The sequence below is a fragment of the Nerophis ophidion genome, linkage group LG17, assembly GCF_033978795.1.
Source record: "Nerophis ophidion isolate RoL-2023_Sa linkage group LG17, RoL_Noph_v1.0, whole genome shotgun sequence".
Classification (NCBI taxonomy): domain Eukaryota; kingdom Metazoa; phylum Chordata; class Actinopteri; order Syngnathiformes; family Syngnathidae; genus Nerophis; species Nerophis ophidion.
In genome coordinates, this window is record NC_084627.1 from 14,489,165 (window position 1) to 14,505,776 (window position 16,612).

Below are 16,612 nucleotides of genomic sequence, written 5' to 3' on the forward strand. Positions count from 1 at the left end.
AACTATGAACTCCAACATGTTTACTTCCACATTCTGAAGCAGAGCAACTGGGCCGCATGGCCGTTTTGTATCCAAGATGACAGGTGGAGAAGCTGAAGATGATGCAGTTGCAAAGTATGTTAAATGACGTGAATTATATTTATATAGTGCTTTTCTCTCGTGACTCAAAGCGCTTTCCATAGTGTCTCCTCCAGACATGAGCCCAATTCAGCACCTGTCGTGCAACCTCAAACGGAATTAGGGGGGTGGACGAGAGCAAGGTGTGTAACATCCACCAGTGATGTCATCATGGAGGAAGAAAAGAGGATTCCACTAACAACCTGTGCAACTCTGATGAATTCCATGACCAAAAAGCTTAAGGGCAGTGCCAGATTACAACAGAGCTGACCGTAAATAGTCACAAAGACACAATTTGGACATGTGCTCTATAATAATGCTTGTGTGTAGGGACGTAACAATGAACGGGATTATTGATAACCGCGGTAAAACTCCCTATGGTTGCCATAAACGTTTTAAATCGAAATGATCTAAAAACAGTGATTGATAGCCGCACTTTGATTAACTCACAGACTGACTGGCGCAAACTCGCTAGCTTAAATGCGAACATGAGAACAAGAGACATTAATTAATTTCCCCATTATGAAAAAAATATGCCAATTTAAACTTGTATAAACACACCGAGTATATAAGACATTCAATTGTGAGTGATTGATATACAAGTGAAACTGGAAAAAATTGAATATTGTGCAGAAGTCAATCCAATTCAGGGGCGCTCACACTTTTTCTGCAGGTGAGCTACTTTTCAATTGACCAAGTCGAGGAGATCTACCTCATTCCTATTTATAATTTATATTTATTTATTTATGAAAGAGACATTTTTGTTAACAAGTTAATGGTGTTTAATGATAATACAAGCATGTTTAACACACATAGATTCCTTTCTTTCATGAAGACAAGAATATAAGTTGGTGTATTTGATTCTGATGACTTGCGTTGATTGGAATTAGACAGTGGTGCTGATAACGTCCGCATTTTCAAATGGAGGAAAAAAAAAGTCCTCCTTTCTGTCCAATACCACATGAAAGTGGTTGGATTTGGCATCTCATTTGTCCAACTTGCATACTCGTTTTTAAACACTTTGTTATGAGAGTAGCATATGTGTGTGGCCCTTTAATGTCTGGCAGCAGGTGAGTGACGTCAGTGAGTGTGCGGGTGGGCAAGCAAGTGAGAAAGCGGTCGCTGAGGGCGGGGGAGAAATACATTGGCATCAAACTCCGTAGCTTGCTAGCTTGTGCACGCTAGCTTTCTGAGACTCTTATTTTGTTAGCACAGGCAGGATGAAACAGGTCTTTTATGGTGAAGACAGGAACTGTGCAGTCGGTCTTTAGAGTTTTGACAGCAGGTACGGAGTCTCTAGAAATAAAATGTGTTTCTCTGCGTCCGCCCTGTTAGTGATTTTTTTCTTAAATATGAGCTCGCAGCAGCCAGCGTCATCTCACAAGATCCTCGGATGCCGAGAATGTCAAACAACTGACGAAAGTGAAGTCTTGGTATGATTGATGATTGCTCATTTTTATGTATATTTTTTAATGCCTGGCTTGAGATCGACTGACACACCCTCCGAGATCGACCAGTCGATCGCGATCGACGTAATGGGCACCCCTGATCCAATTCAACAATTTCATTTCAAATGTGAAACTAATATGTTATAAACTCATTACATGCAAAGTGAGATATGTCAAGGTATTGTTTTAATGATCATGTTTTACAGTTTTTGAAAACCCAACATTTTCGATGTTTTCATAAGATTTAAGCCATAATCATCAAAATGATATACATATAAAAAAAAGGCTTTAAATATCTTGACTTACATGTTAAGAGCCTACGTCATTCATGAATTTCACCTTCTAAATCTAATTGCTGGAATGAACAAACGATTCAATTTTTTTTTGTTTCACCTGTACTCGCAGGAATATGACACATAGGTGCTTTTACGGTGTGTTCGAGGACCGTTGAACAGAGTAAGACACCACAACGCCCGCCAGAACACTTATCAGTGAAGCATAAGTAACACAAAACATGAAAATTAGTAATTTTAGCAATTTTAGTTTTTTTAATACTTTTTGAGCACATTCAACAATACTGCGATAATAATTGATAATCGTGAACCTTTTTTTATATCCTCACATCCCTAGTTGTGTGCTGACTCATTTTCAGTGTTAAGTATAAAGATAGATTGCAAAGTTTGTATTTTAAAGTAATGTCCCTTGAAAAAAAGGCTGCAGAGTTGTAAGAGGTGTATTCTACTGGGCAATTTGAGGTCAAAGGCATAAGCGGTATAAAATGAATGGATGGATAAAAAAAAAAAATGGCAGTGAGTGAACTTGACTAAATGTGGCAGATCAGGTATCAAAAAACAAGTGTGAACACAGCCTATCATTGCCGAGGGTAATGTATTCTAATCCTTTTACCACTCTGGACCCGCTCGCCATAAATATTTCATTGTATTTAATGCCATTAATCGACTAAATGCTCCAACAAATGCCCCTCCACATCCCTCGAATGAAATCACTCGCACAATACTGCTATCATTTATTGCTATGCTTTTGAGCTCCTTCGTCTCACTCTTTTCAAAAACATTTCTCAGCGGTCCGAGCGCTCGGAGGCAGTGGATGGGGTGGGAAAGGGACGGCGAGGGCAAGCGATAGAGGTCTGAGTTACGGCGCATCGCCACTCCAGCACTCCTTCGCCGCTCTGTGACACCCTGTCCACAACAGTGGGGCAGGGGGAGGGAGACTCATCTGTCTGGGTGCGCCGTCTTTGTACTTTACTGTTACTGGTGACATTTTGGTGTCACGGTGTCACGCTGAAATGGTTCCCCTCCCACGTCGCAGCCCGCGGCGCCGCAAACACCAGCGGAACAATGAGGGTCCCGAGGAGTTTGGAGGCTCGAACCCAGGAGGCCCCAGCTGGGCGCAATGCCCTAACCCTTCCCTCCCCGCCTCCTCCTCCTCCGGCTCCCATGAAATCGGGAATTAGTCGAAGCGTCGCTTACGACAAGTCAGTGTCTGTGTGTCCCCGACTCTTCCCAGGGCCCGGCGAGGACCCTGGATGAGGAGAGAGACACACATACAGACGTCGCCGTCGTGAGATGGGAGCTTTGCGGGTCACCGAGGGCAACTTGCATGTACTGCTTTGACCCCTGGTAAAAATCACATTCACCACTTGTTTGTCTGTGGTGGCACTTGTGTGGGTGGGAATATGCCTACAGTTACCCCACTGTCACACGGAGGGAAATAAATTGTGTGGAATAATACGCAATGATTTTAGCATTACATTCCCATTGCTGGTGTAAATTAAATTAGCGCTAATATTTAGAAAATAAGCAGACGTTTGTACCAAATCTTGTCAGCTAAAACAACCGTACTTTACCTCGACAGCATTTTGTAAATAGTAAAGTAGACGTGAAATTGTCTTTAACAACAACTCACGGGAAACAGCAAAAGTGGCGGCTATACAGAGGTTGCCAAAACAAACATAATGGAAGAAAGCCCAAGACAATTCATATTGTATGGCAAGTTCATCTTAAAACAGGGGTCGGCAACCTTTACCACTCAAAGAGCCATTTTGACCAGTTTCACAAAATAAAGAAAAAAATGAGAGCCGCAAAACTCTTTGAAATTTAAAATGAAATAACACTGCATACAGAGTTTTTTTTACTTTGTGCTACATATAAACCAGTGGTCTCAGACACGCAGCCTGCACCTTAGTATGAACATTTTATGATAGTGGGGCCAGCAAGTTTTATATGAATGCCGCAAGACAGCATCACACTTAAAACCCTTCCGAATATTCCGAGAGAATACCGAATGTCAGATCAACTATTCTCATGGATGTTGACGGGATTTCCCTCGACCAACAATAATAAGGGCATCCTATGAAGGCGCTGCCTTTGGCGCCCTCTACCACACGTTCAATCAGCTTGCCAGCCCAGTCACGTGTCATATGAGGCTTCTGCAGACACACGTTAACGATTGCAAGGCATACTTGTTTAACAGCCATACAGGTCACTCTGAGGGTGCCCGTTTAAACAACTTTAACAATGTTACTAATATGCGCCACACTGTGAACCCACACCAAACAATAATGACAAACACATTTCGAGAGAACATCGGACTGTAACACAACATAAACACAAAAGAACAAATACCCAGAATCCCATGCATCCCTTCTCTTCCGGGCTACATTATATAGCCCTGCTAGCACCAAATTCCCCAAACCCCTCCGTGCGTTGGTTGAGATGGGCGTGGTTGGGGGGGTGTTGGTGCTAGCGGTCGTGTATAATGTAGTTCAGAAGACTCAGGGATGCATGGGATTCTGGGTATTTTTTCTTTTGTGTTTATGTTGTGTTACAGTGCCGATGTTCTCCCGAAATGTGTTTGTCATTCTTGTTTGGTGTGGGTTCACAGTGTGGCGCATATTAGTAAAAATGTTAAAGTTATTTATATTACAACCCTCAGTGTAACCTGTATGGCTGTTGACTAAGTATGTGTAGCAGTAGCTTTCGTGTCTTAACACAGGCTGAATATTAAACGTGATCAGTCGGCACGCAGATCGCGTGGTGTAAAAGCGGGCGCGTGTAGGAGGTTGAAGGCATTGCAATCACTGCACACCCTCAATATTGAAGTCCAGGTGAAAATTGGAGAATGTTATACCCGGGTGATTTCTGAGAAAGAGGCACTAAAATCCGGAAACCTCCCGGAATAATCGTTGGGGTCGGCAATTTAGCAGCTGAGCCACATCAGAGTGATCAAAGAGCCACATGCGCCTCCGGAGCCGCGGGTTGCCGACCCCTGTCTTAAAAAAAGTAAACAAACTAACAACTGACCCCTAACTTCCACCAAGTGCACCACTTGCATGTCCCCATTACAGTTGTCCCTCGCCACATGGGCATTTGCGACTTCACCCTATTACAGACTTTTTTTGTTTGTTTTTCTTAAGCATATTTTACATATTTCTGCCCTAAATTTAACATTTTTAAGCATGCAAATGCCTCAGTAGCCAGAATAAATAAATATAACAGTAGTATTTGCCACTAGGTGGGACCAAAATAATCAGATTGGCTAAACCTTGGACAGCATAACTAAACGAGTGTAAAGGTGACCATAGGGGTGTTATTTCATTTCTAGAGCGCTCACATTATGTTAAAAACTTATTTTGAAGTCTTTAAACAGTTTTTTTTAATTTGTTTTTATTTTAAGCTATGAAAATATTAAATCTAAAATCAATAATCCCTACTTTACTGGAAATTAATTTACCACGGTCAATCTAGTCCAGGACCAATGAACAACCATAAACAAAGGTTTACTGCAGTAAAACTCCAGCAGATTCATTGCTTGTTATATATTGTATATATTATATAAAAATATAATTGGTTAGGTTGATTGGCAACACTAAATTGGCCCTAGCGTGTGAATGTGAATGTTGTCTATCTGTGTTGGCCCTGTGATGAGGTGGCGACTTGTCCAGGGTGTACGCCGCCTTCCACCCAAATGCAGATGAGATAGGATGCAGCACCCCCTGCTATCCCAAAAGGGACAAGCGGTAGAAAATTGATGGAAGGAAGATATCAGTATATATTATATACTGTATACCGTAGTTTTTTTCATAGTTTGGCCGGGGGTGAAACTTATACTCAGAAGCGACTTATGTGTTAAAATTAACACATTACAGTAAAATACCAAATAATATTATTTAGCTCATTCACATAAGACATTTAGCGATTAGGAGTGACAGATTGTTTACATACCAGGTACGTTCTCAGTTGGTTATCATATAACGTATACTTATTCAGCCTGTTGTTCACAATTCTTCATTTATTTTAAATTGCCTTTCAAATGTCTATTCTTGGTGTTGGTGTTAATAAATTTCCCCCAAAAATGCGACTTATACTCCAGTGCGACTTATATATGTTTTTTGTTTTATCTTCTTTATTGTGGCTTTTTGGCAGGTGCGACTTATACTCCGGAGCGACGTATAGTCCATAAAATACGGTATATAATATGTAAATATGTAAATATTACATACGTGTTATATTTTATATTGTTACGATGGTACATTTTAGTCTACTTCATACCTGCATTATCCTTTCCCACTTTACACTTTTCATCCTTTGTAAATGAGCTACTATGTGGAATAATTTCCATTGTGGATCAATAAAGTTTGTCTCAGTCAAAGTCTAAATCTAAGTGACCTCTCATCTCTAACGCTACGGGTCTCCTAGCAGCAAATGCATCAATTTTTGCTGAATGCCAAAGCAATTTTGGTGGAGCAAGACAGAATGTACAACACAAACAAAATAAATGCAGATGATTTTATATTTAAAATAAAACGCTTTGTCCTTAATATTAGTCTTTAATCCAAGCAAGTACACCTCTCTTCTTCTCCTCCAGTTGAATTGTATGCCTTTTTGCGGTTTATCTAATCCCACGTACAAGTGTGTTGGTAGTTGTAGAATAACTACATTACCCAGAAGTATAAGCATTAAAACTGAAACGAAAGTAGAGACGATAGTACACCAAGTATACGAGTATTCTGCAGCGTTAGAAAGAGTTCCTACGTTATTGGAAGAAGCAACAACTACAACGAGTTAAATCATGCCCTGCGATGAGTTGGCGACTTGTCCAGGGTGTACGCTGCCTTCCGCCCGATTGTAGCTGAGATAGGCACCAGGCACCCCGCGACCCCAAGGGGAATAAGCGGTAGAAAATGGATGGATGGAGTTAACTCATGTGATTAATTGCCAAAAATGATCGCATTAATCATGTACATGCGCAAATTAATCACACAATTTATTTGGACCGCACGTGCTCCTTTACCCTAACCATGGATAGTTATCTGAAGAGCGCTAACCAGGGTCAACACCATCTAGCAACACAGGACTACATTTGGTCAAATGGTTGTCTCTATCAGAGGCACACAGGCATGGAACACGCTACTAGTGTATACTACAAACTACCCAACCTTCAAAAAACACTACAATAGTGGTTAAAGAAAACCCAGTCCAGTAATGTGTAACATGCACACAGTATGGGACCTTGTTTTTATTGTTAATATTTATTGTAATGTGTCTTGTCATGTATGTTGTTCGGAAATATGTCTGTCTTTATGGTGCCTGCCTTAGGAAAACAGATGAAAGATAGCAATTGTAGCTAATTCTGCCATATTTGGAGTGATGCATTTGCTCCAATGTTGATCAATATGCATTGTCCTAATCAAATAAAGTTATTGAATTCTCCAAACGCTTCACTGGTTACATATCCGCTACAGAATCCAATATTACCTCATCAGTGCTTCCGTAGAAGTGCTCCAGTCTACCTCAAAAAGCACATCACCGCCCTACACAATACCCCAAGGCTTGTGGAATTTTCTCCAAGAATCTGATAGTGGTGTCATTCAAAATCAGTTTAAAAAGTTTATGTTCAAAATTCTTATCATGGGAGCTTCTTCTTTTTTTCATGTGTTTGTCTAACATTTCTTGTTGTTTTTATTTCTTTTAAGCAAGAATATCTGTTATCCGAATTGATTACGTAATGTGGACCCGGACTTTAACAAGCTGAAAAACTTTTGTACGGAATATGTACTGTACTGTGCAATCTACTAATAAAAGTATCAATCAGCCAACACCTAAAATGACACAGCAAATTGACATTTTTCTGGAATGTAAAATGTATTACAAATAACATTTAATATCATTATTAAATACACTGAGCGGAATTTGGTGGTAAGGCTAGCCTATATCAACATCATGGCAGAAATTTAAATCTTAGTGGCAACTATTGTACAGTATATGGCCAGACTACGATACAAAATAAGTGGCCATTATAGACAAGGTTTGTGAAAAAAATCGATATAAACAATGACTTTTATTTATTCCAATTCCAAAATTTCAAGAATCGATTTAGTAAAAATACTAAAAAGGTTTTCTAGTCACTTTTTTTAAAGAAAAAAAATGGATTAAAAAATATTTAACAAATGTTGTTGTTTTTATACATTTTTGGTTTTAATTTCAATATCCTCTCAATTGCTTAGTACATTTCTATTGTAAGTACTGTAAAGCTCAGATTTGGTCGCAGGTGGGGTCGCTGTATTTTCTTTTATTAGTTTGATTAATATTCTGCGATTTTAGTTAAATGGAAAAAAAAAAAGTTAATTTTTTAAAAATATGTTTTTTAGGCCAACACTTAGCGTATAAATTGTGCGTCAGCAGTCAAGAGGAGCTTTGCAACCAGCAACCTGTTTTGAAAAGGTTGTGTTATAACCTATATATCAAAGATTATTTTATGAGAATGGTATGGAATCAAATTGTTTCCCCCAAGAATCGAAATCCAACTGAATTGTGAGGGTCTGGTTCTAGTCTAATTTTTAAAACTAATTTTCTCTACGGGGGAGACTTTGTGGCAGATATCGTCAAGTGACCACCGAAATAAGTTTGACTGTATGTTTGTGTATTATTTCAATGTGTTCTTACTTTGGGATTTTCCAGGATGCCAGATTCGTAACTGTTGAACAAAAAGGCTACACTTAATTCAGAGATTCAAGATATAAAGTGTATCATACACCTGCATGTGTCATATCGGCTCACCTTATATGCATGAGGTTGGCGTCCATGCTCCACGGTGCGCGAGGAGTGACGGGCACAGGAATGCCATGTTTCTACAGCGTTTGACAGAGAATGCAGATAAGGTAAGTACACAGTGGAACATCCAGACGGGTTGGAAATTATGGAAACAAGACTATTGGACTCTAGTTTAGGATGTTTTGTGCAAAAATTACCAATTGGCTTTACCAATACATGTTTAGCTTATTTTTATTTATTTTTTTTTTTTAAAAAGAGGCCCAAACTACAAATGCAATGCTGTTACCGCCCTCTAGTGGACACATTTTTGAAAGACAATCTGCCGGTCAAAAAGAACAGACTATGAATGACATAAATATGACTAAGTTTACACTGCAGGCCAAAACGGCCAATTTTTCCAGAATCTGATTTTTTCCAGCAGACTGTTTACACTGCAAGTAAAATGTGATCTTTATCAGGCCCCAATGGGGCCTCGACGTCACTTGCAAGCAGAGTTTGATAAAGTGAAAATAAAGGAAGTTTACTAGATTTCGTAATTGAACAAGAAAGTGGCTCGTTTTTATTCTTTGAATAATAAAATAAAGTAAAAGTTACCACACCTTAAAAATGAGTGTTGGGTTTTTTACGTGAAAATAATTAAAGTAATAAGTGAATGGATAGAAAGTGTTATATATTTGGGAAGTTTCTTATTTAGCGTGGATCTACGCTACCTTTATTTTTCAAGTCACTTACGTAAACATCCTACTCAATGTACGTAACAAGTAAGCAAATACGCCAGAGCATCAATTACGGTCCTTCAACAACCTTTATTTCTTTGGAATCAAAATATACAGTACAGGCCAAAAGTTTGGACACACCTTCTCATTCAATGAGTTTTCTTGATTTTCATGACTATTTACATTGTAGATTGTCATTGAAGGCATCAAAACTATGAATGAACACATGTGGAGTTATGTACTTAATTTTCAGGTGACTACCTCTTGAAGCTCATTGAGAGAATGCCAAGAGTATGCAAAGCAGTAATCAGAACAAAGGGTGGCTATATTGAAGAAACTACAATATAAAACATGTTTTCGGTTATTTCACCTTTTTTTGTTAAGTACATAGCTCCACATGTGTTCATTCATAGTTTTGATGCCTTCAGTGACATTATACAAAGTAAATAGTCATGAAAATAAAGAAAATGCATTGAATAAGAAGGTTTGTCCAAACCTTTGGCCTGTACTGTATATTCATATATTACATATAGCCTATTATTTGCGCACTATTGACTAGTGATAAACCGAAAATTCGGCTGCCGAAATAAGACTTTGCTCATCAAAACTGTATGTTTCGATGAAGTATCCTCTTCTGCTGGCGGGCTGTGTCTTTTCCTGTGCACACGGATAACGTAGCTCGGCCAAAGCTGACGGAAAAGTCACGTACGGGTCGCATTCAAGTCGTATTGCCGTTTAGATCAGATCTAGGCAAATTACGGCGGGGGGGGCCACATGCGGCCTGTTAAGCTTTTCAATCTGGCCCGCTGGACATTCCCAAATAATTTTTTTAGATCTTTAGGATGGAAACTGTAGCCGCCATCATGATGTGCAGTGATGTTTTTAAAAGACCCTAAGTCTTTAACTATACAAAGTATTTCAATGGTTAGAATCTGCGCTTCTGCAGATATAATAGTTACTATGGTAATCTAAATCACAGCAGCTCAGACAAGGCACCAAGCAGTGTGGGTGTGGAGCGTTTCCACAGAGTGTTTCCAGAGTGGCCAGCCTGAAATGCGGGTGTCAGGGACAGACGCGGAAGAAGATTTTTACAACAAAGTTCTAAAGCTTAGTGATATATCAGATAGTAGGTGAGGTTATTTTTACCCTTTGCGTTCATATTTCGCTGTATTTGTTGCATTTTTGTTGCGTTTCGCTAGATTGTAAAATTGTTGATCGAGAGGGGGTGTGTCGTTCATATGTTGTCAATATTCATGGTTTTATCGTTCTTAGTTAATATTTTAAATCTCACATTCTTTATTTTCATGTACATTCTGGTTGTCTCATTTAGTAAAACAATTTAATATTCCATTCCGTTTTTTAAGGCGGTCTGTCATAACGTTTTTAACATTCAGACATTATTGTGAGGTTTTGTATCAGTGTTCCTAAAAATAGATATACCAGCCTACAGACCAATTTTTTCCTCTAAATTTGGCCCACCAAGACAAAATAATTATCCAGGCTTTTGTTTGGACTAAAGTCACATTTCAAAAGATTAGATTTCAATTTAATTCAAACTACCTCCCGATGAGGTCTGAATCTGATGCAAAAAGATCAGATTTGAAGCGCTTCGGAGCGTTTAGACTGGCAAAAAATATCTGATCCAAGTGACTTGAGGGTAAAAAAAATCAGATTTGGTGTGCAGTGTAAACAGGGCCTATCAGAATCAGAATCAGCTTTATTGGCCAGGTATGTTTAACACACAATAAATTTTAATTGATACACTGTGCTCTTTGTTCTATGCAAGAAACAAAGAAGAACGCAACAACAAGAGAACACAGTACTGTGGCGGCCATTTATCTATCATCTACCTGCGCGTATTCCATCAGGTCTGTCCTCCCACGGAAGCGGTTGTAGAACTCCGGGATCCTCCAGGGTGCAATAATCTGAATGGCACACACCAACAAGTGGGTGAGTTTGTGACTATTTGAGTGAGGCCTGTATCCTGCAGATGTCAAATCAACTTACCTTAACATCAGGGTAGAGAGCGTAGAATGCCAGTTCAAAACGAATCTGGTCATTTCCCTATTTAAAACAAAAACAGAATAATAGTGAGTGAACTTTAAAGTCACACATTGTGATGGATTATTGCGAGTAAACAAAGGATGGATATATTTCTGACTACTGTTACAGTTTGTTTCAGCTACTGGTTAAAGTTCACTCGTGTAAACACACGGTCGAGTTTGCACAACCTAATTCCGTGGTTGCCTTGCAAGTGATTGTGTTTTGTGTGTCAGTAACATGCTTCACTGAGTCATTTAAGTTACTCAGCCAAATTGGGTGTTAAATCCTAATGGACATGGAGATAATAATGATGTGAAAATAAATCAAACTTGTACCAATTTCTGATACTTTTTTTTTTATTATTGCATCTTTCCAGAGGTCCTCTGGCGCCCTCTAGGGGGGAAGTACATGCACACTTAAAAAATAGGATACATTTTATTAATCCCACAAAGACTTCAAAAAGTAAACAACAATTGAAAACGAGAGGGAAACATTTAAGAGCACAAAGGAGGACATAAAAAGCTGCTGCAACCAGCTGCTACTTCCGCAACGCCATTTTCTCATACAGCAACTAGAGTAAAATGCAATGATAAACTAAAAAATGAGTACCGTAAATTCCAGACTATAAATTGCTACTTTTTTCCTACGCTTTCATTTTCATTTTTTATTTATCTCCTTCATTGACGTGAATTTTGAACAATACACAATTATACCTTAATTATACAATTTAAATTCACACAACAATACCTGAGAAGGAGCAGGATGAAGAAAATCTTATCATTTCCTGCCCCCTTTGACATAATACATTATCTTACGTCATGAATATCATTTAAACCAACACATATATCCAAATGTAATGAAACAATAAAAAAAAAAAACACTTATGGCTTATAAAACGGTGCTATTTTATGGATTTTTCTTTCCTGACAGCCACAAGGCAGATAGTTTAAAAAAATTATCAATCAAAGACACTGAAAGGGTGTGTTATTGTTTGTGCTATTGCACCGTCTTTTGGACGCGTTAGCTCAGGGTGCTGCAGTGCTCTGTTGTTTAGTAGCTCTGGCTCCCTTGAGCCTTTTCAAAAAATTATCAAATTTTAAAAAGATAAAAGGGAAAAAATACATATTAGGAGGACAAACATGACACAAACCTTCCTAATTGTTCGAAATCTCATTGTTTATATTAAACATGCGTCACTGATGAGAGTATTTGGCGAGCGCTGTTTTGTTAATTTCGGCGGTCCTTGAACTCATCAGCTTGTTAAGTGCAACTTTCTCACAAACTTTCTTTGAGGTAATGTCTCATTCAACAATGGAATACTGTGAAAATTAACAATTATAGAAGTATTAAGAGTTTAATGGGGGCGGCATAGCTCGGTTGGTAGAGTGGCCGTGCCAGCAACTTGATGGTTCCAGGTTCTATCCCCGTTTCCGCCATCTTAGTCACTGCCGTGGTGTCCCTTGGGCAAGACACTTTACCCACCTGCTCCCAGTGCAACCCACACTGGTTTGAATGTAACTTAGATGTTAGGTTTCACTACGCTTTGAGTCACTAGAGAAAAGCGCTACAAAAATAAAATTCACTTCACACTTCACTAATTGACAAGCGGAAGAAAATGGATGGATGGCGAGGCATTTGGTGAGCAACTTCAAAAATCAGGAGGCGAGCTGCTAGTAGATTAAGATCTAAAAGCCAAAGCTACATTTCAGCCTTGTGTGGCTATGAAAATATTATTTTTTTAAGTATTTTCACGAATGACCTTCAAGACAGACTGTGGGCACCTCTTAAAATGTAGTCCAAAGTGTATTTTATTGCCTCTATTTTTAATACTAATAACAGAAGTAATCAGGAGCTGTGTGTCTTAATTTTGAAGCTTAAAGTTGTATTTTATTTGTCTCTTTATGTCTTGCATTGAAAGTGAAATTCAGTCATAATATAATTAAATAAAATACAGTCAGGTGCATATTTCCATCAAGGACCAACATTCCTAATGTGGATCAGGACCTGCTGCATGTGGCTTGTGTAATACTGACTTGAAATAGAGCGAAAATGCTAAAACAAAATGATTTGGCAACATAGTAGCAGAGTAGAAACAGATAGCAATGAATGGCAACAAAGCCAGCTGAGCATTACCTTCCCTGTGGCCCCATGGGACACATACTGGGCTCCTTCCCGCTGTGCAATCTCAATCTGGCGAATGGCGATACAGGGACGAGCGAGCGCCGTGCCCAGCAGGTATCGGCCCTCGTAGATGGCGTTGGCCTGAACAGCGGGCAAGATGAAGTCCTCCACAAACTTTGTGCGAAGGTCTTCCACAAAAACCTGCACAAGAAAAGCAGCCGGGAATGCCGTCAGTGTGTTTTAAAATATTTTTTTGGTGTTAATTTTTTATATTTGGTATACCTTTTTGGCACCTAGTTTTTCTGCCTTTGTTTTAGCCGCTTCAAAGTCCTCATCTTGTCCAATATTGGCCTGCAGAGACAAAATCGCAATTAAAGTCATTTTTGTGGAAGTGGTGCAAAGGTTAAAAAATCTGTCAATGCACCCAACCGTACTGCATTATATTTATATAGCGCTTTTCTCTAGCAACTCAAAGCGCTTTTACAAGGCAAAACCCATTATCTAAGTTACATTTAAACCAGTGTAGGTGGCACTGGGAGCAGGTAGGTGAATGGTCTTTCCCAAGGACACAACGGCTGTGACGCGGATGGCAGAAGCGGGGTTCGAACCTGGAACCCTCAAGCTGCTGGCACCGCCGCTCTACCAACCGAGCCACGCCGCTCACTGTAGTCTCAGCAATCACTTTTATTATCTTAAGAGACAATACAATACATAGTAAAGTTGGGATACACTTTAGAGTAGTCAGTGTACAGCTTGTGCAGCAGTGATAATCAACAGTGGAACCTCGATTTACTCCTATTTGCGACCTTTTCGATCTACTACCATTTAGATCAAGCCAAATATGCCTCTGTTTGCAAACAAAGTTTTGGCTTTTGTGTGCTGATAGAAGCGCTATGGGGCTGCCATTTTGATTACATTGAAGAGGCGGGACCCCTACATCACACCCTGTTTACATATTTGCAATGAGTACTGTAACGATACCAAGTACAAAAGCACAGCATAGTCGATACTAAAAGGATTACATGAATATTTTTCATTATCACAAAATGTTTTGTCTCATTTTATTGTTTATAAACCCATGAAATACATCCCTGGACATGGGAGAACTTTAATAATGACCAATGTATAACCCTGTAACTACCTGGTATTGGATTGATGGCAAAATTTGTCGAATTACCCAAAACATATGTAAAGTATCAAACAAAAGAAGAATAAGTGTTTATTACATTTGAACAAAAGATTAGATAGAACATGTTATAACAGAAAGTAAGCTGATATTAACAATAAATGAACATGTAGATGATATAATATACATACATACATACACACACGTACGTACATACATACATACATACACACGTACGTACATACATATACATACATACATACATACATATATACTAGAGATGCGCGGATAGGCAATTATATCATCCGCATCCCCATCTCCAAAGTCGTCATCCACCCGAACCAACATTTTATCAGGACCATACCCGCCCGCCAACCGCCCGCCCGCCCGCCCGCTGAAATACATCAGAGGTTGTCCGCCTTTACCACTCACAGAGCTATTTAATCCTATTTCACAGAGTAACGATGACAAATGGAGCAGCTAACATTCCCGCGACTATGCATTAGCGTTCATCCTGATTACAAGAATATAGGCGTGCTGTGAGTCTTGCCTTAGACACCTTCAACAATATGTACGGACCAATTGTTGGTCCGGCAACATGTGTGCAGCTTCCGAAATGTACACGTTCATGATTGAAAGGCATACCGGGTGATACTGAGTACACTGATGGTTGTGATATAAACAACTTTAACACTTACTAATATGCGCCACGCTGTGAAGCCACACCCAACAAGATTGACAAACACATTTCGGGAGAACATCCTCACAGTACACACAACATAAACGCAACACAACAAATACCCATAATCCTTTGTATTCATGACGCTTCCTGAATATATTTTACACCCCCAATGATCTCAGGCATATCACTGATGATGTGTCCCAGTGCATCCTAGGATGCATCTTACAATCGAAGCAACGGTGGTAATACTAACCACCCTGTTTAGCGAGGCATGTTTTAAAGCAACACTTACAGTGCGCCACCTACCTGTTTAAAGCATCACTTTTACCGTAAGTTTTAAAGCCCAAATACCTGTATATTGTGCTTCACGCACTCCCTTTATGAACCAATAGAATAGTAGGTTTTTTGCCATTCTTCCTCTCTAAGATGTTATTGCTTGTATTCTCTTTGTGTGTGCGTTTTGACACACTCATAATCATGCGCCTAGGCTTTGTAGTCACCGCCGCACAGCAGCATTCAGATGAAGGAACGGTACTGGTATTTTTCAAAGGCCGTAAACTACTCATTTTAATTAATTAATATCGCGGTACTTTATTAGTACCAGAACACCGTACAACCCTAATACAAAGTAGCGTATAGTTCAAACTTACTCAGTAGATTCGCTATTGAAGCGCCAAAACCTACAACAAAAATGATGGGGATGGGCGCTGTCAAAGTGGAGCCACATAAATCAGACTGCCCACAAAACGGCGCGTACTTAAGACAGAGTCACAAAACGGCTGAAAGATGATCTGTAAAACATAATCCATGCAACATTTTGACCAAAGAACCACCATTACACATTATGTGGAAGTGTTTTAAATGTTGAAAGAGAAAACATAGTATGACCTCTTTAATGCGCCTTATAATACAGTGCGCCTCATGGTCCGAAAAATAAAGTACATTAATGGCGCTCTTAAGTATGGAAGGATCGATGAAGCAGGCTTTCTTGTCAACTCCACCCAAGCCGATGTTAATATAAGTGGATTTAACTTTTTTAAATGTGTATTATTGTATCAATATGGTTGTTAAAGGAGAATTGCACTTTTTCTTGGACAGTTGCCTATCGAGACAAGAACACTTATTTTTCAGTTTTTTCTTTTTTTTACGGTTTTAAAGAACTGTTGCAGCCTTCAAATCACTCTAAAACAACTTCAAAACCTCACAGCAGTGTTTATATACACACTGCAAGTATATATATAATGTAGTAACAGACACCCTCATAACATAAGGTGTTCAATATTTAC

General features: G+C 39.1%; 1 protein-coding gene across 1 annotated transcript in view; it reads right to left on the bottom strand.

The window, feature by feature from the left end:
• The window catches only part of ass1 (argininosuccinate synthase 1), a 70,296-nt gene that overhangs the window by 50,745 nt on the left and 2,939 nt on the right, over positions 1–16,612 (bottom strand). The window contains exons 3-8 of the mRNA XM_061876356.1: positions 13,801–13,869; positions 13,531–13,719; positions 11,362–11,418; positions 11,205–11,279; positions 8,645–8,715; positions 8,531–8,561 (exon numbers count right to left, since the gene is read on the bottom strand). Of these exons, the coding sequence (XP_061732340.1) occupies positions 8,531–8,561; positions 8,645–8,715; positions 11,205–11,279; positions 11,362–11,418; positions 13,531–13,719; positions 13,801–13,869 (492 nt within the window). The remainder of the gene's footprint in view (positions 1–8,530; positions 8,562–8,644; positions 8,716–11,204; positions 11,280–11,361; positions 11,419–13,530; positions 13,720–13,800; positions 13,870–16,612) is intronic.